We start from the raw sequence: 22,671 nt of genomic DNA, 5'->3' as shown, positions 1-22,671 counted from the left end.
TTACCCCTGGGGCTCGTGTGACCACCTAGCCACCTGCGGGGACATAGCACAGCTCCATGCAACAGTGCCCGGGACACTCACAAGTTGTCCTTGTCACACGCAGGACGCGGAGCCACAGGTGCACGAGCATGGGAGAGAAGAACCCGTGTGTAATGGACACGGCGCCTCACCTTGGGAGGGTGGGAGTGCTGAAGAGATGGACGTTAGCAATGCGGCACAGAGGTGTGGTCTGCCTCTGAGCTCAGCGCTGAGAAGCAGTTGTGCATTGTGCTTATTTTTCTACAGTTTGAAATATGGGCAAGTCTGACTCTATCAAAGAGAAGCAGAGGCTCTGAAACCACGTAAGGACCTGCCAGGGCCGAAAGTTGGCTAGGGCAGAACACATTCTAAATCCAGACCCTATGACTTGCAAGTGTATTTTGATCACACCATGCTTCCTGCAAGTGCAAGGGCCCTAGGGGTGGGATGGGTGTTCCTGGTGAACACATCTTTAAGGGGAGGAGAGGAAGGTAGAGATTCTGCTGTGCTGACTCTTGGCATCAAAGAGCCAAGTGTTTAAGAAGCAGTGATTAGTCCCACACAGGCGTGGAGAGTCACGTTCTTCATGAGTGAGAGAAGAGTGAATGGTATAAAGGGCACGGGTCTCCGTGAATACAGAGCAACCTTCAGAGCCAGCCACCCCCCACAGGCCTGCTAGGAGCCCACAACAGGCAGGACAGTCTGCATGGACAGAGATGGCCATACATGCTCGCTGGACAACTGAGGGTGGCAAATATGCAGTCAGCTCCGGCCCCTGGCCCCTGGTGCACCTTGTCACATCCTCCTCGGCCCATCCTGAGCACTGCTGGAGGCCACGATCACAATAGAAACCTCCGAAAGGGACCGTGGGGATTGCAGCCGTGTGGAGAAGGCTAATCACCAGTGTGTAAGCCGCCCACAGCCCAGGCTGTTGTCTGCTGTCTGGCCCTCAGCAGTAGCACCCCATTCCCAGGGTGCCCCTTCTCCAGCCAGGCTACATTTAACCTCAGTGCCACCAAGAGCCAGACCCTGAGTCTTCCAGACACAAACCTGACATACCTCAGTGATGGCCCCTAACCAAGTAATCAAAACCATTTCCATCCCTGGCTGTTAAGTCCTGCGCTCTCTCGGCCTCTGGCTGCCATACAGACTCATCCCGATGGTACTGTGTCTCCAGGACAGGCCTGGCTCTATCCGTAAGCTCTGTCCTCAATCCAGCACTCCTCATGGGCGGGGCTTGGAAGCAGACTTTCTGACATGGCATGATTCCAGGAGGACTCATGTGCCCAGGTCCCTTTAACTCCAGACACTCGTGGAAAGCAGTCATCCGTGTCTACTCTTGGTTGCTGGTGGCCAGAGGGACCCTGATTCTGCTGCCTCAGTGTTGAGACTGGGGCAGATGTGCACAGAGTGGCCCACTGCGGACACCATCTGAGGAACTCAAAAGGAGAGAAAAATGAGGACAGTTCAGTGGAAAACAATGTTCCAGAACATCAAATTCCAGTGTTTCCTTTCCTGGGTTCTGGATGCACGTATTTACAACCTTTTAAAAGTGAAAACCAGCAAACAAACAAACAACAACAACAATAAACTCTACAGAGTCCCCAGTCTAAATCTGGGCTTGATCTAGGAAGTGTGTCCATGATCATGGCTGGTGGCCTTCACAGTAAGAAATGACACATCCATTCCCTGAGTCGTGCAAACATTTAAATTAGACTGAGTTTGTTTTTAACAGATATTTATGAATCTCAGCTTACCTCCCCCTTTGCTGATATGATAAAATAAAATACCATGAGAGGTCAATTTAAGGGAGAAAGGATTCTTTGGCTACATTAGAGACTGAAGTCCATCAGAGCAGGGAAGTCACCTTGACAGAAAGTAAGAACTGCTCACTTCACATAACCAATCACATTATAGCCACAGCCAAGAGCAAAGAGCTGTGAATGCAACTCATTCGCTAGTATTCAGTTCCCAAGCCAGGAAACCATGCTTTCCACACTCTGTGTGGGCCTTTCCAACACAATGAACTCAGTTAAAAACAAAACAAAACAATAAAAACCTCACAGGTGTACTCAGGCCAACCTGATCTGGACGACTCCTTGAGGGCTTCCCCCTTCCCAGCTGATTCTACCCTGTGTCAGGCAGACAAGCAAAGCTAACCAGCACTCAGAGTGTCAGCTAGTTCTTGAACGTCTTAACGGCTGCCTAGCCATCACCCTTTCTGCTTCTGCCTCCTCTCCATCATCCTCCTTTTCCTCCTGCTATCTTCCTCCCATTCCCTCCTTTCTTCCTCCTTCTCTTCACCTGCTTCTTCCCCCTTCCTTCCTGTTTCCCTCTTTCCCCTTCTCTTCCTCCCTCTCCTCCTCCCTTGTTTCACCCCTGGACCAGGTGTACATAATATCCAGTTCTAATTTTAGAAAGAAGAAAGGGGAGGAAGACAAAGGCCAGGATGGCACCCAACAGAGGCCCTTCTCTCTAAGACAACCCCGCTCACGTTCATGCAACTCCCGGCTGCAGACTGGAGACACGGATGCCAAGTAGCCCCAGGCAGCATCACTCCTGTGCCAACAAGTGGCCATAAATCTGCCCCAAATGGATGCACATGGATAAATAAGCGGAATGCGAGTTTCTGGGGCTTGCTGCGTTACGAGCACCCTTCAGTGATGTGGCGCTCACCCCCAGACGAAAAATCTGCTCACCGAGCAGGCAGGCCGTCACGTCTGTCCACCAGAGCCGTTAGAGGGTTTCCGTGAAGCACAATCCCTTATGTTATAAGTTAATGTTCTCTCTTTTCCTCGGCCAAGAGGTTACACCTGACCAGACAGGTGTCACACACCCGCCCACCGTCAGGCTGCGCCCCTGCGGCCGGCGGGCACGGGCTGTGCTCATTGGCTATGGGCAACCCTTGCTGTGAGCTGCTCTATCACCTCTGTGCATCGACTCTAAGCAGGCACACACCACACTCGTGTGCGTTTCTTCACTAAGAAGACGTCAGAGGAGTGGCCAGACGGCTCAGTGGGTAGCGGTGCTTGCTGCCAAGCCTGATGACCTGAGTTCAGTCCCAGGGACCCCACATGGTGGAAGGTGAGAGCTCATTCTGCAAGATGTCCTCTGGCATCACGTGTGCCGTGGCATTCGCATGCATTCACACATGCGTGTGCGCACACATCACATAAATAAATGTAATAAAAAGCTAAGTGCCGTATCAGATCTGGATATCGTGTCACATGCCTGTAACCCCAGAGCCGAGGAGACCGAGGCAGGAGGCTCGTGGCCGGGAGCACACACACAGGGCACTGGGCTTCCTGCAAAAACATGTCACCGTCAAGTTGTTTCTTCCTTGACGTGCTGAGCCCCAGGAGCCGTCAGCGACCGCGGCTTCTGCTGTTGTCCCCTCTTCGTTTCCTCGGCATCTTCTTCGCTGAGCTCAGCCTGTGAGAAGTTGTTCAAGGCACACATGAGTTGCGCAGTCACGATTGGGAAGGGCTCAGCTTTCGCAGGAGAAAAAGCGGTCTTCCCGAGAAGACAGCCTCCGCATACATGCAAACATGCCTGTCTTAAAAGTTCAGCAGCCCGTTCTCTGCGCATCCACCACAAAGGTCCTGAGCCATCTCCCGAGGACCCCCAGCAGGCCTGCCTTTAAATTACCTCTTTTTGCACAAACACACGGTGGTTTTTGTTCTTTGAATAGAGTGCATTCTGGAGGCAAATCTCTGCTGTCGTGATTGCCTTTTTATCGTATATGTGGCAGTGTTTGCCCACACGTCTGTGTGTGCGCTGGGGCAGGCATGCTGCGTGCAGAGGCCAGACGGGGACATCAGCAGCCCTGGAATGGAGTGACAGGCAGCTGTGTAAATGCCAGGAGCTGAATCCTCCACAAGAGCTGCGTCTCCACCCCACTGTACTGCGGAAGCTGCACGGTTTTTAAGTCAGCACAGACTCTGCGAAGTCTAAATGGCAGGCTAGGAGCTCATCTGTGGGAGGGTGTGAGCATTTGGGTATGTGTGTGAGGTAACTCCAGAGGAAGTGTGCCTCACAAGAGATCTGACTAGAGGAAGTCCTCTTCTGCCTAGAGCGAAAGCGTGGTCATCCTGTACCTTGTTCTCATGGGGCTTTGGCCGGTGGTGTTGGTGTTGCTGCCGGGGCTTCCTTGTGGTTTTAGTTGTATAAACTTTAGGTACACACAGTGTGACTAGTGAAGCGAGATGAAATAGCGTCCATCCTCTCGCCTCCCATCCTGCCTCAGCACGCCTCTCATCAGGGCCCGCAGCACAGTATGTAGCTTTATGGGCTGTCAGCACCCCATCTGCAGAATTTACTCATTATAGCTGCAGGTTCACCCAGTGGCCACGTCCCTTCACACACACATGCACACACACTCTGGACTCCAGAACACTGCTCTCGAGTTTGGCCCTTGAGCATGCTGGGTGAGTGAGAGGCTCGTGGGCACTGTGGCGCTGTTTCCTTTACCACTCGCCCTGAGTGGCTGCATTCCATGCCTCGGCCATTGGGAACTGAGCAGGAGGGTCCAACCTGCTCATCTTGTCTCCAGAGGCAGAAGGGCTCAGTTTTAGGGTGAACCATTTTTATATTTTGAGGAACTCATCTACTTCATGCCCTCCCCTCCCACATACAACTTTCAAGCTCCTCTTCTGTTGTAAGGGAACACGTGGGTACGCACATAGAGACAAGAGGGCAATGCCAAGAGCATTCCTCCGTTTGTCCCCACATTATTTCCTGAGACAGGGTCTCTCCCTGCGTCCCTGCTGCTGATCAGTCAGCGAGCTCCAGGGACCCAGCCGGCCCCGCCCTCCCAGCACCGCCATGGCTTTCTGTGCGTGCTGGAGATGTAAACTCAGATGTCCGTGTTTGCCCTGGGCGGCTTCACTGAGCTAACCCTTCTCGTGGTTTTGCTGCACATTTTCCGGATTACATATGATGTTAACATCTTTTCTGACCTGTTGATCATTTGCACACCTTCTTGGAGACTGTATCTGTTTGGACCCCTTGCCCATTCTCAGTTAGTTGGGTTGGTTTTCCTCTGCCAGTTAAATATGAACTCATTCCAAATGGCTTTGAGGAAACACAGTTCTTTTCATCTGCTTTAAGCAAAATTTGAACAGAGCTGGCGGTTTCCAGCATTGGGATAGGTTGATGGTGGGGTGACGGAGTGTGGGTGTACTCTTTTGCATAACCTCTAAGCAGAGTGGCACAAACTGGCTGGATTAAAATGCCTAAAACATTCTCTCACAGTTCCAGATGGCTGAAGCTGGGGGTGAAAACACAGCTGAAACCAGTCTCTGAAGTGCAGGGAGAACTCTGCCCACAACTCCTGTGGCTCCTAGCATCCTTGGCTTGTGGGGTTGGGCCAGCCCACCCATAGTCCTGCAGCTGTATCCACCACTTCCGGCTAGCTCCGGTTCTGTAAGCGTGCTATCCTGGGGAAGCAGGATGGGCTCTCCTTTGTCCCATTTGGCAGGGTCTGCTCTGTTCAGTATTTCAACAACAATCTTATCTCCAGACAAGGTTGAAGGGACAAAATTTCTGGACTCTAATGTGGTTCCAATGTGACCTTTGGGAAAGACACAGTTAACCTATACTGAAGGACAGCAGAGTTTTAAGCCAAAATGGGTTTCCATGTCAGTAAACTTACTCAGTTGGGCCTAAATAGCAACCAAAGAATACATTTCATGTTGAGTAGATAAATGGTCTAGGTTAGTTCTTTTGAGTCTTTCCATTGTTTGTTGCTCAGCAACCATAAAGAAGGTCCCTCTGCCAGGCATCTGGACTGAGTGCCATTGGAAGTTTCTGCACCTCTGGGCAGAGCAGGTCAGGACTGCCATCGAGTTTGATAAGCTCTGCTCACGCCAAGATCCACCAGGTGGCATTTGTCTGTGGCAGAGAAAGAAGTCATAAAGGAAGACTCCAGGACCCTGGTGCCCAGACATGCAGGATGACAGTGCTCAGATCATCCTATGTCTTCAAGGCAGGTTCCAGGGGACACTGCATTTGGGACAATTGCACAAAGATGGGGTCCCTGGAACTCTTCCGTGGACCACAGCCCACAGCCTGAAGTCCGTGCGTGGGACCCAGCACCAAAGATGTCTTCCCTTCTCATCCTCCCCAGCACACTCGCTCCGATCCGATGGGGGAGGCCCTGCTCACTGCCTGGGAACCGTGGTCCGCCCTGACTCTGCAGGCACAGGCAGTCGCGGGCACGACCACCATGACTGACCCACAACACTCTTCCTGCCTATGCTCCGATGCCCTGCCTCAGCCGAGGTGTCCAGCCTCACACCTCACACCTCACAGGCTCAATTAGGATGTCACACAGCTGCGGAGATCATAAATATTATGCTCTTTGGTGCTCAAATGAAAGTGCCAGAAACATGAGAAATCCTATTGATCTATGGTTTGCAGAAACTTGCCAAGATGAAGAGATGTGGAGAAATTGAAATTGACTTGGCTGAAATCTTACAGCACCCCCATATTCCCACCTGAAATCTGAATTAAAATCTTTTGCCATATTCTCGGCAGACAATGTTGATGAAAACCGAGGCTGGGGGCAGGCAGTGAGGGCCCTGGCTTCCTGCTGAGGAAGGCACACGGGGAGATGCCATCAAGCCTACCAGCAACTTGTGAAAGCAGCGCCCAGTTGGACTGCGATCTGTCTGATTTGGTAAATTCCCGCCTTGCCTTTATACACACTGACCTAAAAAGAAATATTATCCCCTAGGGGGCCTTTGAGATTGTTTGTTTAAATTAAGTTTCATTTGGATTTAATCTTAACCGAATCTTCAGAGAGCCAGGCAGGCACCCTGGAAGGAAGCTCTGTGCATGCAACCAATCAGAGAGACCGGACAACCAGAGGCCACTCGGCAAAGGAAGGGCTTGGCACCAGGCAGCATGGGCAGAGGGCTAGATGATGGTTTATGGTCTGGATCATTGTATTTTTATTATACTCATAAAATCTGTGTTTCTCCTCATTTTCGTAATGGCTTCAATGAGCGCCGCCACTTTGCAAAGGCACAGTAAATCGTTCGTGATGGGTGTCCTGATTCAGAGGAGAGGTAGGAAGGCGCACAGTATGAAACAGGCTCAGATTTCCATCTCACAGGCCCAGCACTGAGGCAAAAAGGAGTGTGCGGGCTGGGGGGTGATTCATACTTCTTTTCGGGCTTTTTCGTAAATACTTCAGGAGGTTTCCATTAAATTCCAATCTAAGTGATGACAGGGAGATGCCCTGAGAGTATTGACCGCTTCCATCCCGCAGGGACATAAATCAATGTGGAAGGAGAAAAACATTGTGCACGCCTGACTTTTAAGATGTAATTTAATGGGGGAATTTAATAACATGACCAGTGATGAGAAAGCATTTTCTGTGTGATGTCCCCGTGTCCCTTAAATAACAAGATCTTAATCGGATTTTTTTATTATTATCATTTATTACAATTTATTCACTTTGTATCCTGGCTGTGGCCCCTCCCTGTCTCCTTCCAATCCCATCCTCCTCCCTCTTCTCCTCCTGTGCCCATCCCCTAGTCCACTGATAGGTGAGGCCTTCCTCCCCTTCTGTTTGACCCTAGCTCTGGTTTCTCTTAATCAGATTTTTACATCTGCATTTCAAAGAAGTGGGTGCTGACTTAGATACCAATTTTACATGTTAACACAGTTGCTTGTAGATAGTTCTGAAGTGGGTCAGGGCCCGGCAGGGAAATCAGAGTGCTCTCCGGGTGACCATACTGTGCTGACCACAGTCTCCAGCGGCCCCGCCTGAGTAACAGCCTCGTAAGCCACCCGCGGTGCCTGCTGCAAAGGTGGCACCTCAGAGTGACAGGCTCTGTTTAGGAGGGTGGCGGCCGAGGGAGCTCCCGGCAGGGCACACGCGGTTTTGCGTCTTTATGTGGCTTAGAGAGATTTCATGGGGCTCCTCTAAGTTAGCCACTAAGTTCTGGATTGTTTTCCCAGGGTTTGGGAGCGGGCTCTGTCCTGCTCCGTGAAAAGAGGCGTTCTCAGAGCCCGCTCCCACAGGAGGGCAGCCTGCTCCCCGGTAACCCTGTGGACCAAGAGAACCATCAAACAGATGAACAAACGAACAAATGAACCCAGTGGCAACTGCCGTTAGTCTGCTCCAGAACAGGATGTTTTCACCAGGCTCACCCAGCCAGTCAGCTTTGCGCTATATTCTAGGAAGTTTCTTTTCTGGACCAAAGAGTCTTGGGGTGTGCAGACACAGGCCTCTAATCCTAACCCTGAGGAGGCAGAGGCTGTTGGGTCTTTGTGATTTCAACATCAGTGGCCTACATAGTGAGAGCCAAGCCAGCCAGAAACACACAGTGTGACCAAGCCAATAAGCAGCCGAGGAGTGGCTGGGCTGACAGTGTTTGTCTGCTTGTTTGCTTGTTTGTTGTTAATGTCTCCTGGAACCTGCAGAGCTTGGGGCCAGTGCGTCCGGGGGTGGGGGGGGAAGCAGCTGCAGCGCTCGGGATCCGAGGAGGGCTAAGGGGGCTGTGTGTGGTCGTGAGCACGCTCTGTGTCTCCTGCAGATGGTCTGGGAGAGCGGCTGTGCGGTCATCGTCATGCTGACACCCCTGTCTGAGAACGGCGTGCGGCAGTGCCACCCCTACTGGCCTGACGAAGGCTCCAGCCTCCACCATGTCTACGAGGTACCGGGACCGGGCGCCTCGGCAGCGGCCTGGCAACCAGCACGAGTCTCTAGCCCTGACCACATCTAGCCCGTTGCCCTTTGGGGGGGCTGTCACCATTGATTTCAGAGGGATCCAGGTGCAGCCAGGGAGCCCACTGCCTTGCACGTACAGAGTTAGGGCTGAGCTCAGGCGTGAATGTGGGCTGACACAGCTGTGTATATCTAAAGGCTGTCAGGAAGAAAAAGCCCCCATGGTGCAGCGGTGCCAGGTCCCAAGTAACGAGCATCCGAAAGCAAGGTCCGTTTTCACAGAGAATGCTGCCCGCGCCCCACAGGCTGGTGGGCTTTTGCCCGAGCCATGGGCTCTAAAGTAGTTGACGGTTTCATGAGGGGCAGATTTTCCTTGCTGGGTTTCCCGTACACACTACAGGAAGACGGTAACTGTGGTGCTTAAGCTGAGACTAGAATGTAGTCTTGGGTTGTTTGTGCATACAGTTAGATACCAAAGGCTCACGTGGGGTTTCACAGGAGCCCTGACATCGTATGACTAGGAAGCCACCGTCTCGGACCTAGGGCGAGATAGGGTCCCCTCAGTGTCACCTGATGTCTAGCAGGTCCCAGTTAACACTGAGGCTGGCCCCACCTCACCTTCTCTCTGCTCACCCTAGTCCCTCTCTCCCCAAGCGCACCACCGCATTCCATAGTCTTGGACTCACGTGCTTTGCCGGTCTGTCCCCACCAGGTCAACCTAGTCTCTGAGCACATATGGTGCCAGGATTTCCTGGTGAGAAGCTTTTACCTGAAGAACCTGCAAAGCAACGAGACTCGCACGGTGACCCAGTTCCACTTCCTGAGTTGGTATGACCAGGGAGTCCCTTCCTCCACGCGGTCACTCCTGGATTTCCGAAGGTAAAGCAAAGAGCATGCTGCAAAATGATGGGTTAGAGTGTGCTTGGCGAACGAGGCACGCAGCTCGGGCCTGGTCTCTCGGTTCTGAACGCACTCCTCAGTGCAACCGCTGGGCAGGAAGAGAAAGGAGAGGGCAGAGTGGAGGAGGCGCTCAGGGTGAGCTGTTTTCCAGCACTAGTGGTGTTGACAGGGAGAGGACAGGCATTGGAGCCCGCTGGAGGAGAGGCCATAACCCATAAGACTCCGGAACCCACCTGAGACTTATATTCCATACAGTTTCCTAAAGCCAGGTTTTCAGTCTGGCTGCTTCACCTGCCAGCCGGGCTAGCGAATTCCGTCAGGGAAAGGCCAGTCTCTAGAACAGACAGTCTTGGGTAAAAGCCTAAACATAGCAAGTGCATGCGTGTGTGTGTTTAGTACCCTGTTCGAAGTGAGCCTCCTTCTAATGTGCTTTATTCTTGCTTGTTGCTTTAGTCAGCCAGACAGCCAAAAAAAGAGAAAAGTCTCCTCTCAAAGTGTCTTTACTGAGCTGTTGAGATGAACCTTAGACATTCTTATGGGAACGCACTGACAGTGTAAAACAAAGCAAAACGTGAGGTAGGCATGATGTTTGCACATCAGAGTGGGGACAGGTTAGTGCCACCGGAAGTGCTTGTGAGCACTCAGCCATCTGTGCATGTCAGTGTCAAGGCCTGTGTTCCACTGATACTGACTGCAGGCCCACGTGCCCGGCAGATTCCCAGACAAGGACTCAGGCCACAGTGTTTCTCTGAGTGTTGTAACACCAACATGGCATAGAAAACAGTTCTTTGTCCTCGAGTCTGCAGTGGGAAGAAGGTGGAAGAGGAGAGTGTTGAGACAAAAACGGTGCAAGACTGACCTGGGCTGCTTGAATTTGCATATTACGAATTCTGAAGCTTACATCTTTTGCCTTCTGGTCCACTTTGAAAATTAAACTCAGATAGGGTGTCCCTATGTGGCCCCTGGCTGTCCTGGAACTATGTTAGTCAGGCTGGCCTCGGAATCATGAAGATCTGCCTGCCTCTGCCTTCCAAGTGCTAGGAATACAATTTCTTTGTCTGAATGAATTGTTCTTTGGAAAGGAATTCCATGAGTGAGTTTGAGGAAGGACAGGAATTTGGTGTCAAGGCCAGTGGCTCTGGCCCAGCTGTCCCCTCCCTTTAGGTGCTTTCTGAAACCTGAGACTGTCCTGAAACAGCCGCTGTCCACAGCTCCTTCCTTCCCACCCCAATTTCCTGGCCACTAGACCCTTCCCAGTCCAGACCCCCCCCAAAGCCACACAGAGGGACCTATTGCTCAGGACTGGCAAAGCAGACGCAGCAATGTAAGATGGCTGTTTCTCTCACTACCCGTCTCCAAGCTCATCCCAGGGGTTTGCACATGTATGTGTGGTCCCATGTCTATGTTCATATATGGAAGGAATGCGCCCATACCCAGCCCTCAAGGCTCCCGACACACCATGGAGAAAATCAGGATCCCCAGGTCTCCCCAACTCCAGAGTCTGAGGAGACACAACCCACAGTTTCTGTTATGTCATTACAGGCTCTCAGCCCAGGGTTGAGGCTTCGGTGAGGCAGAAAGCTCTGCTCTCCAGTCTGCACAGGACCCTTTCACACAATCCTGGACAGCTGGCACAAATGACCGCACACTCAGGATCCCCTGCCTCAGCGGCAGTGCCCGCAGCCTGGTGGGCAGGAAGCCCCCTCTGTGGATCCCACCTTGTTCAGAGGAGGGGGCTCTAGTCTTGCAACACTATCCTAGTGTTCTCAGCAAGCCTGAGGTGTGTGTCAGGCACCCAAGATATGTAATTAACTGTTTCTGGAGCCCAGGGGGCTCACATTTACACTTTAAAGAGAAACTGCTAAGAGATAATTAGAGTCACACGTGAGGGCTTGGCTCTGCAACCCTCTCTTCTCCCCTGTCTCATGTCCTCCCCCCCTCTCTCTCTCTGCCTCTCTCAATGTCTCCTCCCTCCCTCTTCCCTCCTCCCTCCCTCCCTCCCTCCCTCCCTGCTCTCCTTGCTGTGTTCCACGCATCCACTAACGCTGCACTGTCAACCCGGCCAGCCCTCACTTTGCCAGCTACCTAGCGGTGGCCAGTGTCATTTTTGTGACGTTGCAGCTAGTAATATGAGCCCAGTTGCATAGTCACAAAAGTGATCATTGGAAACTGTGACTGCTGCAGGGACACGGGGGCCCCTCTCTGAGCCTCTAACGACCCGACCCGACTTTGCTTGCTGTTCGTTTGCATGGCGACTCCTTCTCACTCAGTGACCGAGGGTTGGTTTGTATTGCTAACTGTTCCTTCTCGGGGAGATCCTCCTGCCAAAGTCCACATAGATTCATTTCTGCTCAGTCTGGAGACCTCGCTTACCGTGATCTGTGTGAGAGCAAAGTGAGACGAGTGTGCGTCGCTCATCTTCAGGAATTAGCGGCGCCTTCGTCTCAGGTCCTCGGAGAACACACTGGCTCCACGTGTGACGTTTGCTTTCTATCTGCGGTATCTCATGCCGCGATAACCCATGGTTCTTTGCTAATAAAGTTCTCAGCTACACGGCCACAGCATTCCCACCATATCGCCTACCTGGCCGGGGGTGTGAAAACGGCCGACACAGGGCGGGTCTGGTGTGGGTGTGAAAATCACAGTGCACATCTCTCAAAGGCCTCCCGAGGCAGCAGTCTGGAGCACGCCTGGAGTGTCCTGTGGAGGGAGATGGCCACGGGGTGGAGACGTCCCATCTAGGTCATGGGCACACCTGGCCAAGGGGCACCAAGACATTAGCAGGCCGTGGCCTGACAGGCGGCTTGTGGCGTTTCTCAGGGTGACTCCTCTAAGCCCGATCCATCGGGAAAGCAGTGAGAGTAGATCTGGGGCTGGCCATCCTCCAGCATTCACTTCCAGCCCACAGGAGCCAAGCATGTATGTGATGGGGTGTCAAGGCTTGGGGCTGGGGCTGTTCCTGTTAGCAGTGAAACTGCAGAAGGAGCTCTGAGAGGAAAGCCACCCAGTGGGCCAGGGCCCGGGCTTCCAGACTCTCATGGCTGCCAGGCCAGGGTTCCATCTCCGCCACAGTTCAGTGCATAGGCTCAGCTGAGTCAGCTCCATGCTCTGGCTGTAGTGCCTCTGTGTGTCAGGTCTAGCCCAACAGGGAAACCTTAGCAGGACAGGCAAGTGGGTCTGCGTTCTAACCTGGCTCTCCTCCCAGACCCACCTTTGTCAGGGGTCCTGGCACGTGGGTTGGCTGCTGTTGCCTAGGGAATGTGCCTCTCGTTTCTTACCTCACACTCATGGCCACAAAAGGCTCTCACCCTAAGGGTTCTGAGGACGCCTCCTCCGCTGTGGGGGAGGGAGAAGTCAGGCTTCTGTCAGGAGTACCCAAGTCTAGTGACACTGCAGTGGAAGTGAAAAAGAGAAAGGCCTCCTGCTCTGGGGCGGCCTGACCCCGGGTTCCCTGCACAGGGTACGGCTGCGGGTGAGCTGCTGCCGCTGGCTGAGTCCCCTCTCCACTCTCGGCCACAGCGCTTTGGAGGCAAGAGGACCTGACAAGTCTCCATTTCCTGTTCAAAAAGAACCTTTTTTCTATTGTCTTTTCTTCTCCTTAATTGGAGCCTCATTGCCAGAGGTGGCGCAGCACATTCGAGAACACACACTTAGCAACCTTTCCCCTTAAAGCAAACTCAGACCCTGAGGAGTCTCTGCTCCTCCCCGTGAGACTATTTTACCAGGAACATCGATGTGCTTTGAACTCTTGTTTAGTTGTTTCACTGAGCATAAAAAAATAAGCCTTGGGGCTCATCCTGTGAAATGAAAGTAGCTCCCCGGTTGGGATGTGGTTTGGTCCAGGCCTTGACTGTCTCAGGTGCGATGCTCAGGGCCTGCACACAGGGACGGTTTTCTAAAAGCCCCAACTTGGAGAAGCAGAGAGGACCATCTTGACCTCCCTGGAATGTCCACCAATATTTTCACGCCTTTACCCCCAGCTGGCAGCTGAGACAGGGCCTTGAGGACATGGCTTTTAGACAGAATGACGTTGTATCTCCCTGTGATGAACAGACTATAGGAGATTCAGAGCACAGGGACAAAACCCAGAGTTCTCTGCAGGAGTCATGGCCCTGGAGAACCACGCAGTGCCACACTTGGAAGGGGAGGAAAAGCACTCACTGTGGGTGTGTAAGAAGGATTTTTAAAGCTTGTTTCCTGAGTTCCCGTTGAACAAGAACCTCACTGAGTTAGACACTTAAATCCTCGCTGTGTCCGATGGGCTGTGGCAAAGGCGACGAGACTTGTGTGGCCTGTGGGTGTCTCCTGCCTGGTGCGGGCTTGTCGGTGTTCTGGGTGACAGTCCCGGCATGACGCTGTACGTTTTATCTCTCTGTTTCAGGAAAGTTAACAAGTGCTACCGAGGCCGCTCGTGCCCGATAATCGTTCACTGCAGGCAAGTATGACTTCTACCGTGGACTGAGTGTTAGGTTTAGCTCCTGACGCGGCGCAGGCCGAGCTTGCTGGCTGCTGGAGAACGCGTGTAGCTGTCACTAAGGAACCCTAAGTACAGCCCGGGCTTCCCGTTCTGTTTGGCTAGAGGAAGCTGGCGTTGGCCAGCGTCCAGGCACTAACTGGTCCCATACCTCCTCCCGTCTCTAAGTGCCCACACACGAACACCTTCTGGTGCCACAGACACTTGGGGACAGCAGGCTCAGGTGTGTGGTTCTGTCCCAGTAACAAGAGGAAAAGTGCCTGGAGACAGGTTGGGGACAGTGTGCAAAGACAGGGCCTGGCTGCCACTGCCGCTCTGCTCTCTGCAGCCAAAGCCACACCAGCGGGAGGGCAAGGTATTCAGACCCGAGGTCCGTGTCCACCAGACTCTGGCCTCAGCTCGTCCACCCTCCATCCTGCTGAAGCAGTCTCACTGTGCTCTTCCAGAGCTGTCTCGAAGATGCACCTTTCTGCCCGGAATGAAGAGGTCTGAATGAATTAAGCTTCAAGTGTGTGTGCGTGTGTGCATTTGTGTGCACCTGTGTGTGTGTGCACACTCATGCATCTGTGCAAACTCTGGGCAAATACTTCTGCCTGAGGTTTTGTGTCTCACAAAGCAGAGCAAAGGGTCTTTCCCAAGAGCGTACCAAGATGAGGGACAGTTTATTTGAAGAGTTTTGTAGTGTTTCTTAAAATGTTCTGAGTGTGCGCTACACACGGAGGTGAGCCAGGGCAGGCTCCAGGATGCCAGCAGCAGTCCCTGCCACAGCATGGCACCCGAGTGCAAGTGAGAGTCCAGCTCAGTGCCCATCTCGACAGCTCCAGCATTGGGGGTGGGGCTGTGCACGGGCAGAGCTGCCCTGTGAAGCTGAACGTGTCTTCAGGAGAGGCCAGGGCCGTGAGAACAAGCCCACTCGATGGAGGAGCAGGGTGAAACCCACAAGACTCGGTGTCCACACAGGGGAGACGGGCTCATGAGAAGGCCCCGCTGCTCCCACAGAAAGGACTCTGCCTTTGCACGCTGCAGAGACGTGGTTCAGCCCGAGAGTGCTGCTCCGGTGCTCCGGCAAGCGGACAGTGGCCCCGAAGGCGGAGGCCCTGAAACGCCAGCCAGCCATCTGCCTCGAGTGGGTGGGTGTCCCGGCCTTGCACAAAGTTCTCCATGTGGCCGTCTGCTGCCCTGCCGTCCCGACCGTGGGGACTGTCACGGCAAACGCCCTGGTGCACCTCTGGCACCGGCAGGCGTGTCTTTCCCTGTGACAAAACTGAGCACACCTCCCTGTGAAGGCTGGGCAGGGAGAAACGGCATTCTGAGACAAGAATCCCTGGAGAGAGGAGGGCGGCCAGAGAGTGAGGCCCTTCTTCCTGAGTGAGTGTGTGTGTGTGTGTGTGTGTGTGTGTGTGTGTGTGTGTGTGTGTGGCCTTGCCCTCCCTCCGTCCTTCCCTCCCTCTAGCACACACACCCTTGCTCTCCCAGCCCCACATGACGATGAGGAAGCCTCGGCCACTGGCCTGGCTGAGCGTGCTCATTCAGTTGGGCGTCCTTTCACTCTGTCTCCTTCTGTTGACAGTGATGGCGCGGGCAGGAGCGGAACCTACGTCCTGATTGACATGGTTCTCAACAAGATGGCCAAAGGTGAGACACGGGGCGTTGCTCACGGGAGCACCACTGTCTGCACAAGCGTGTGTGTGTGTGTGTGTGTGTGTGTGTGTGCGCGCGCATGCGTACCTTGTGTGTGTGGTGTGGTGTGTAAGTTGTGTGTGCACTTGTGAGTATGAATATGTATGTAGGTGGCATGTATGTGTGTGTGTGTTCCTGTGTATGTGTGGTGTGTATGTATGTACCTGTGCATATATGTGGGGGGGGGATGTACTGGTCTTGAACCCAGCTTTACATGAGCGAGGTAAGCACTCTGCTACTGAGCACATCCTGGCCGAACACAAGCCCTGAAACACCCTCCTTAACACTCACGTGCATCGTGTCCCTGTGTGTGCCAGGCTTTGAGCTGTGCCACCCGCTAAGACTGTGTGTGTAAGGACAGAGCGCTTGTCCCATGGAATCCAGACCGTACAGGAAAGGAGGCCAGGGTGAGTGTGACGGAGCCGGTGCCGTCACCCTGGGGTGCTGCTCCCCGAGCGGGATGCACAGAGCCGGGGCACTTTACGCTCTCCCTCGGCTGTGAAGGGTGTGAACCCCCATGCACACAGCGCTGCCTGGAGTGGGGCACCCTTCCCACGTCATGCTACATGCTTGCCTGGCCGCCATGACACATCCCCATGCTGGAGGTGGATTTTTGCGCCGTTCACAGGAACGCTAGCCTGCCTGAGTATATTTTCCCCTGGGGAGAAGGAAAAGGAAAGGAAGGGGGGGCAGAGGATGAGAGGAGAGAGAAGGAGAGAGGAAGGAAGGGAGGGAGGGAAGGAAAGAGGAAGAGAGGAAAGGATGGCAGGAAGGAAGGGAAGGAGGGAGGGAAGGAAGGAGGGGAGAGAAGAGAGAGGGAGAGAAGAAAGAAGGAAGGAAGGAAAGAAGGGAGGAGGGAAGGAAGAAAGGGGAATGAGAGACAGAGAGAGACAGAGACACAGACAGACAGACAGACAGAGAAAGAGACAGAGAGATGGAGAGAGACAGAGAGACAGAAATAGGGAGAGAAAGAGAGAGACAGAGAAGAGAGGGCAGGAGATGGCAGAGGGGGCACAGGCCCCAAGCCCACGGGAGGTGCTAAGGCCGTGGTTCACACAGACCTGAGGCTCTGGGTGACCTTGTCGCCGGGACCCCCGAGGCTGCAGGCATGCCCTCTGGTACTGTTCTCTGAGCCCCAGCGGCACCCCTGCTTAGCCGCGTGCAGGGAGGGACAGGGACACAGGCCGACACAGACGCTCACTGCTTCAGCAACGCTGTGGGCAGGGCACGAGGCACACCTCTAGGTTCTCAACGCTTTCTCTTTCTGCTCACCCACGAATGCTGCCCGCACTCCCTTTAATCGGCCTTTGCTAGCAAACGTGCCCTTACTGGTGCCAGCCGCCATCAGGGCGGCTCAGGCTTCTTCCCTCCTTGCTCTTCCTCTCCTAGCTCCCGCCAACAGAATATTTTCCTCCTGTCAAACCAGAATCCCCTCGGAATGATACAGACTGAGTTAGCTAGATGTCTTCTTTCACGGCTGTGTCTACAGTGTGCTTTAAAACACGTTTTGGCAAACATTTACTTCATGTGAGGAGAGGCCAAACCCAATGGGGGATCCCCAAAGGCACCAGCCAGGGTTGGGCCCAGCAGAGGCATCGGGTTGGTGTGGTCCGGCTGTGGGTTTTGAGTGACTCCTAGAGACACAAGCAAGGGCGGCCGGCCGGCCGGGCCCAGGGGGTGGGCCAACTGTCCCCTTCGGCTCCCGCCTGCCACTGGTAGGCATTCCCTTCTACCATGCAACGTCAGATTCCATTTGAAGTGTGGCTTGGTGCTCACAATGCAGGCCCATCTGTGTGGAACTGGAGAGCCAGCAGGAGCCCTGCCCTCTGGAATCCCTCACCCTCTTTCCAGTGCCGACCTGCTCTCCTTCCCAGGGGTCTGCAGTGTGAAATCCCCTGACCTGGGCCCGCTGGGGTCGCTGGAGAGATCACAGGGCAGGCGGCCCCTCCAGACCGAGGTGGGCCTTTCCCGGGCCGCCACCCCCTAGTGGCCACTGGGTTTTGTCCCTCGGCTGGGGTGCCTTTGTCTGGCTGGAGAGTCTGGAGGCCCGGGCTGCCGACCAAATGCGCAGAGGCCCAGAGACCTGGCTGTGCGGCCTTTCTTAAAAGCTCCCTTTCTTAGAAGCGATGAATTGCAGGGGAGCAAAGAAAGCCTTTGCAAAGCTGGCCGTGTGGCCCTGTCCCCAGCGTCCAGCTGCCCCAGGGGCTCCATTCATGCGCCTTTCAGGGATTAAGGCCCTCAGCCGAGCACAAGGCAAGAATGGAGCGGGAATAACCGACGTCTTTCCACGCTGCCTGGCTTGTTAGCAAGCACACAATGGACGATGCACGTGGAAACAAAGCAAACAGGCCGCTCTGGAGGGGCCGCACTCCACTCGGGCGGCTGCCCCGGAGATCACGGTCGCACGCCTGCCACAGCGCCGAAGGGTCGCTTGGCCTCTCCCTCTGATGGGTTTGGTTCTTACGTGGCCAGGTGTGTGTGGCCAGCCATGCTGCTTGTTGCCTGTGTGCGTTCTAGGTGCTCAGCCCTCACACCCTCAGAAGCCAGGGCTTCCTCCCACTTCCTTCCAGTGGTCGGAAGGTGTGGACGACGGCACAAGCTCCCCCAGCTGAGCTGCCACGGCGCCAGCACCTAGAGAGCTCCGGCATGGAGGATCACTCAGGCAGGACCAGCTTGCACACACATATGCACACGTGCTCACACAGGACTGCAAGGCTTGGGCAACACTCCTAGCAGGAGTTGGGGAGGAGAGGGGTCCTTGGCCTCCAGGTGAGGCACAAATCTGCTTTGCGGAGGGAGGGACCAGCAGCCAGGTCTCCGTGCGGAATATACCAGAGCAGGCTCTCGCTACTTCAAGCTCGGACTGCTGTGCTCTGGGACCCCACAGTCAGAGTGGGTGTGGGCACTGGGTGTGAGGCCCAGACTCAGCTCCTGTCTCCATGCTCACCGGCTCTGCAGCCACAGGGTCCTCACCCGCCTGACCGTAGTCAGCTACGGAGCAAGAACATCCTCACCTGCCAACAGGCACAGGTGTTTTCCTCCCTGGGTGTGCAAGGCCTGTGGGAACCCCCATTTGGAGCTGTCTCGGGTGTGTGTGTAGGGTCAGGTGCCAGGTCTACACTGACCCACCCTGGCTGTGCTGTCCGCATGCGCAGGGCTCCAATTGTCCCATGTGCTGTGTGCTAAGCCTTTGCTGGGTCCTGTCATTTTTAATGCATTTCCTTTCAAGTTTTATATTTGATAAATATATTTTTTTATATTGAGCAAATTCTCCCTTGCCCTCGTACCCTCTTTCCTCTCCCCTTCCCCTGCCATTAGTCTTGTCTATTCCTTTAGACAGTTTCATATCTGCCTTCATGTGACACATGTGCGATTTTGTGTGTGTGTGTAAAACCAGGGAGCCACAGATGAGAGAAAACAGTCATCTTCCGAGCCGGCCTTCCTTTGCTTAGGGCTGTCTCCAGCATCATCCCTCTCCCCGAAAACAACAGGACATCATTTCTCACTGAGGCTGGAAGGTGCCGCTGTGAGCACTGCATTGTCTTTGTCCATTTCTCTGTTCCCAGGCGCCTGGGTCGCTCCCTGGGCTGAGCTGGCATGCAGGCATCTCGGGAAGTGTTGACCTGGAGCCTTTGGGTAGGCACCGAAGGGCCCTAACCGCAGTCATCGAGAAGACCTATGCGTAGTTTTGAGGGGCGCGTGTTGATTCTACAGTGGCCGCCTGGCTTACTACGTTCACTTTCTAGCCAACATTTGTCATTCCTTCTTCCTTGATGACTGACCTTCTGCTGTTGTTTTTCTGTGTGGGGCGTTGGCCTTCCTGGAGTGTGTGAAGCCCTCTCTCTGTGGTTTGGGCATGCATTTCCCTCCCAGCTAGTGATAGTGAGCACCTCACAGGCTTACTGACCATTCATGTATCATTGGGGAATGGCGGTTCAGTCCTTGGCCTGTCTGTGAGTTGGAGCCCAGTGTTTTCTTTGGTTCTTTCTACACTCCGAATATTAATCCCTACCTGGAGTACGCCGGCCTTTATCCTTTTCTACTTCGTAGGCTTTCTCACTGCTTTGGTTATGTTCTCTGTTAAACAGAAGTGTTTGATGTTGTCCAAGTTATTTAATGATTTCCCCAAAAAATCTTGTCTGTGAATTTCGTATCATATCCAAGGTCATAGAGTCCTCACTTTTCTGTGAGAGAAGTTAGCCCTTCGAAGCAGATGGAGGCCTGCCTTGGGAGGCAAGTGTGAGCACAATCTCAAGAGAGCCCTGAAGGCCAGTGAGCGGTGCAAGGTGGCATCACTGGGCCTGGAATCCAGGTTTGAGCCCCAAGACACAGGACGGAAGGAGAACAACCCCGTCATGACAGCCCAGCCCTGCCATGCCCCCTGCCCCCCCCATTCCATTCCTCATGACACCCCTGGTGTAAGGCTAAAGACCCCAGATGCCTGACTTGTCAGGAAGGCCATCCCAGCACCCCCACTGCCTCTGGGACTTCTGGGGCCTTCCTGGCTCCCTCAGTGCCACAGGACACAGGACTTTGTCTCTTGAAGATTTGTTTTTGTTTTTTTTTTTTTTTCGTGTGAGTATTTTGCTTGCCTGTCTGTGCCCGACTGGGCTAGAGGGAGGGCTTATCTGGGTCTTGTAGGTGCAGTATAAGGCTTTGTTCTGCAGTGAGTGTGCAGGCAAATACACATGCCCAGAACAGCCCTGGAGAACTGGTTCAATTCGGGGGAGGAGGGTGTCTATGCAGGCTCTCTGGGACAAAGTTTGTGTGGCTGTGCACAATCAGCCAGAAGAGGGGTGTTGGAAGATGCTTTATCGGCTTACTCAGGGGCTGTGGGGTGGGGAAGGGTGGAGGGGGAGCGAAAACCTTATGAGGACAAAAAAGGAGTAAGGCTTGCTAACTGACAGGGTAGCACACTCTTACTGGGGTTGATGGTGTGGTAGCTGACTCTCTGCCAGGTTGGGAGAGGGCAGGCAACCAATGCCTGCCTTCCCCAAGTGAGGTATGGAAACTCTCCTCTGCCCTCCCCCACTAACCGGGGCATTGCATTCCCACAGAAGTACCTCTAAGGCTGATGTGCGGAGGGGCCAGGAGAGGGCATCAGACCCCTGGAAGGGGAGTTACGGGTGGCTGTTGGCCACCACTCATGTGCCAGGAGTCAAGCCCATGTCCTTTGCAAAAGCAGCAAGGGCTCCTATCCGCAGAGCTGTGGCTCAGGCACCCATGGGGCCTTCTCATGTGTCCTGTGGCCATGGGGACAACAGGGCCAGAAGGCACAGGAGCTGGGGTAGAGGCGGGTCAGACTTGCTGTGTAGTCTACAGAAGTAGCTAGCACCAGAGGGTTGGCGCGGAGGAAAGGCTGTGCCCACAGCCGGCTCGTATGTGGGTGGATCCAGTTTGGACAGACAGATGGGGCAGGTTGCAGGAAAACAGGAATGCTTCAAGTCCCAGCAGGAAGAGAAAGGTACAGATGGCCACAGCCTGTCTTCAAGATGGGCAGAGTCTGAGAGAGGGTAACACCCTGGAGAGACCACCTGTGCTCACAGATAGGGGACAGACGGGCACCCTGCCAGAGTGGGCACCCTGTCATCAGACTTGCCCTAAGCTCCCACCCTCCTCCTCTCCTCCCAGTCTCCCTACCACATGATGACCCTGCCCCCAGGCGCCGGGCCTGGTCCCTCCATGACTTAGATACCTGCTCAGAGCCAGGAGACCACTGGGAGGAGTACAGTTCTTCCCATTGCTCTGAGCTGAGGCCCCTGGAATACTGTACCTCAAGCGCTGGGCAGTGGCGGCTGACTTGCAGAATGGGGTAGCATGTAGGGCCACTGTCAAGGAAGGGTGGTCCTCTCACGGGCTGCCATTGCGGCCACCTCTGCCACTTTGTGATTCTCCCTTTAGCTCCCACATCACAGAACCACAGGTGAGAATCCAAAGCAGTCGAGGTCTGTGCAGCATGGCCAGAGGAGCAGGTAGAGCCCTGCTAGGTTTTGTATGGCCCCTATCCTGGGTTGTTCTTTTTTGTAAAGATCCAGGAGCTTTCTCCAGACCGACCATTTAGAATATATTCAAATATGTTCAAAAGGGAAAGGCAGAGTGCCCACTTACTGTGTCCTGTTATTTTTCATTTTCAGACGAATATAGAGCACATTTATCTCCATTGAGCCTCAGAAATTCTGCAAAATGGAGATGATAAGTTATCTAGGTCAGAGAGAGAAAAAAGTGCTTGGTTTGTATTATTCGGTAAGCCTTCAGTTAGAATCAGCCATAAACAATGTATAAAGCGGAACGTGCCCAGCACTGGGCCGGGACAGAGGGGAGCGCGGTGCGGGGTGTAGGACAGCCGTGCACAGGGCACACATGCATGGGACGTGTGATGTGGTCTACACCTGAGCATGCATGTGTCCATGCAGGGAGCATGTGGCATGTGGAGGCGTGGGTGGCCATGCAGATGGCCACAGACATGCGCACAGAGTGGCTGGGCTGACAGTGTTTGTCTGCTTGCTTGCTTGTCTGTTGTTAATGTCTCCCGGAACCCGCAGAGCTTGGGGCCAGTGCGCTCAGTGTAGCTGGTGTCCCTAGGCAGCGTGGCAGTCCAGCTTTGGGGAAAGCAGACTCATGACATCCACAGCATCGCTGGCCCAGGCCTGTGCCGCTGGGTGTGAGGGGTGGAGCCCTGAATCCACTAGCTCTGTGATGGCTCCAGCCCTGTGCAGATTCAGCTCTTCCAATGGAACACTTAAGCTGAGGGGACACGCCTTCACACTGAGGACACGCCTTCACACTGAGGGGACACGCCTTCACACTGAAGACACACCTTCACACTGAGGACAAGTCACACTGAGGACACGACTTCACACTGAGGACACGCCTTCACACTGAGGACACGCCTTCATACTGAGGACACGCCTTCACACTGAGG

General features: G+C 54.1%; 1 protein-coding gene across 2 annotated transcripts in view; it reads left to right on the top strand.

Moving 5' to 3' along the window:
- The window catches only part of Ptprn2 (protein tyrosine phosphatase receptor type N2), a 695,487-nt gene that overhangs the window by 658,746 nt on the left and 14,070 nt on the right, over positions 1-22,671 (top strand). For both annotated transcript variants that reach the window (XM_055607544.1, XM_055607543.1), the window contains 4 exons: positions 8,565-8,684; positions 9,408-9,574; positions 13,977-14,030; positions 15,640-15,704. In XM_055607544.1, coding sequence (XP_055463519.1) covers positions 8,565-8,684; positions 9,408-9,574; positions 13,977-14,030; positions 15,640-15,704 — 406 coding nt within the window. The remainder of the gene's footprint in view (positions 1-8,564; positions 8,685-9,407; positions 9,575-13,976; positions 14,031-15,639; positions 15,705-22,671) is intronic.

Source organism: Psammomys obesus, unplaced genomic scaffold (assembly GCF_907164565.1).
Source record: "Psammomys obesus unplaced genomic scaffold, mPsaObe1.curated_primary_1811, whole genome shotgun sequence".
NCBI classification, from domain to species: Eukaryota; Metazoa; Chordata; class Mammalia; order Rodentia; family Muridae; genus Psammomys; species Psammomys obesus.
The sequence above is the reverse complement of the archived record's forward strand: the minus strand, read 5'-3'. Positions and strand labels throughout refer to the sequence as shown.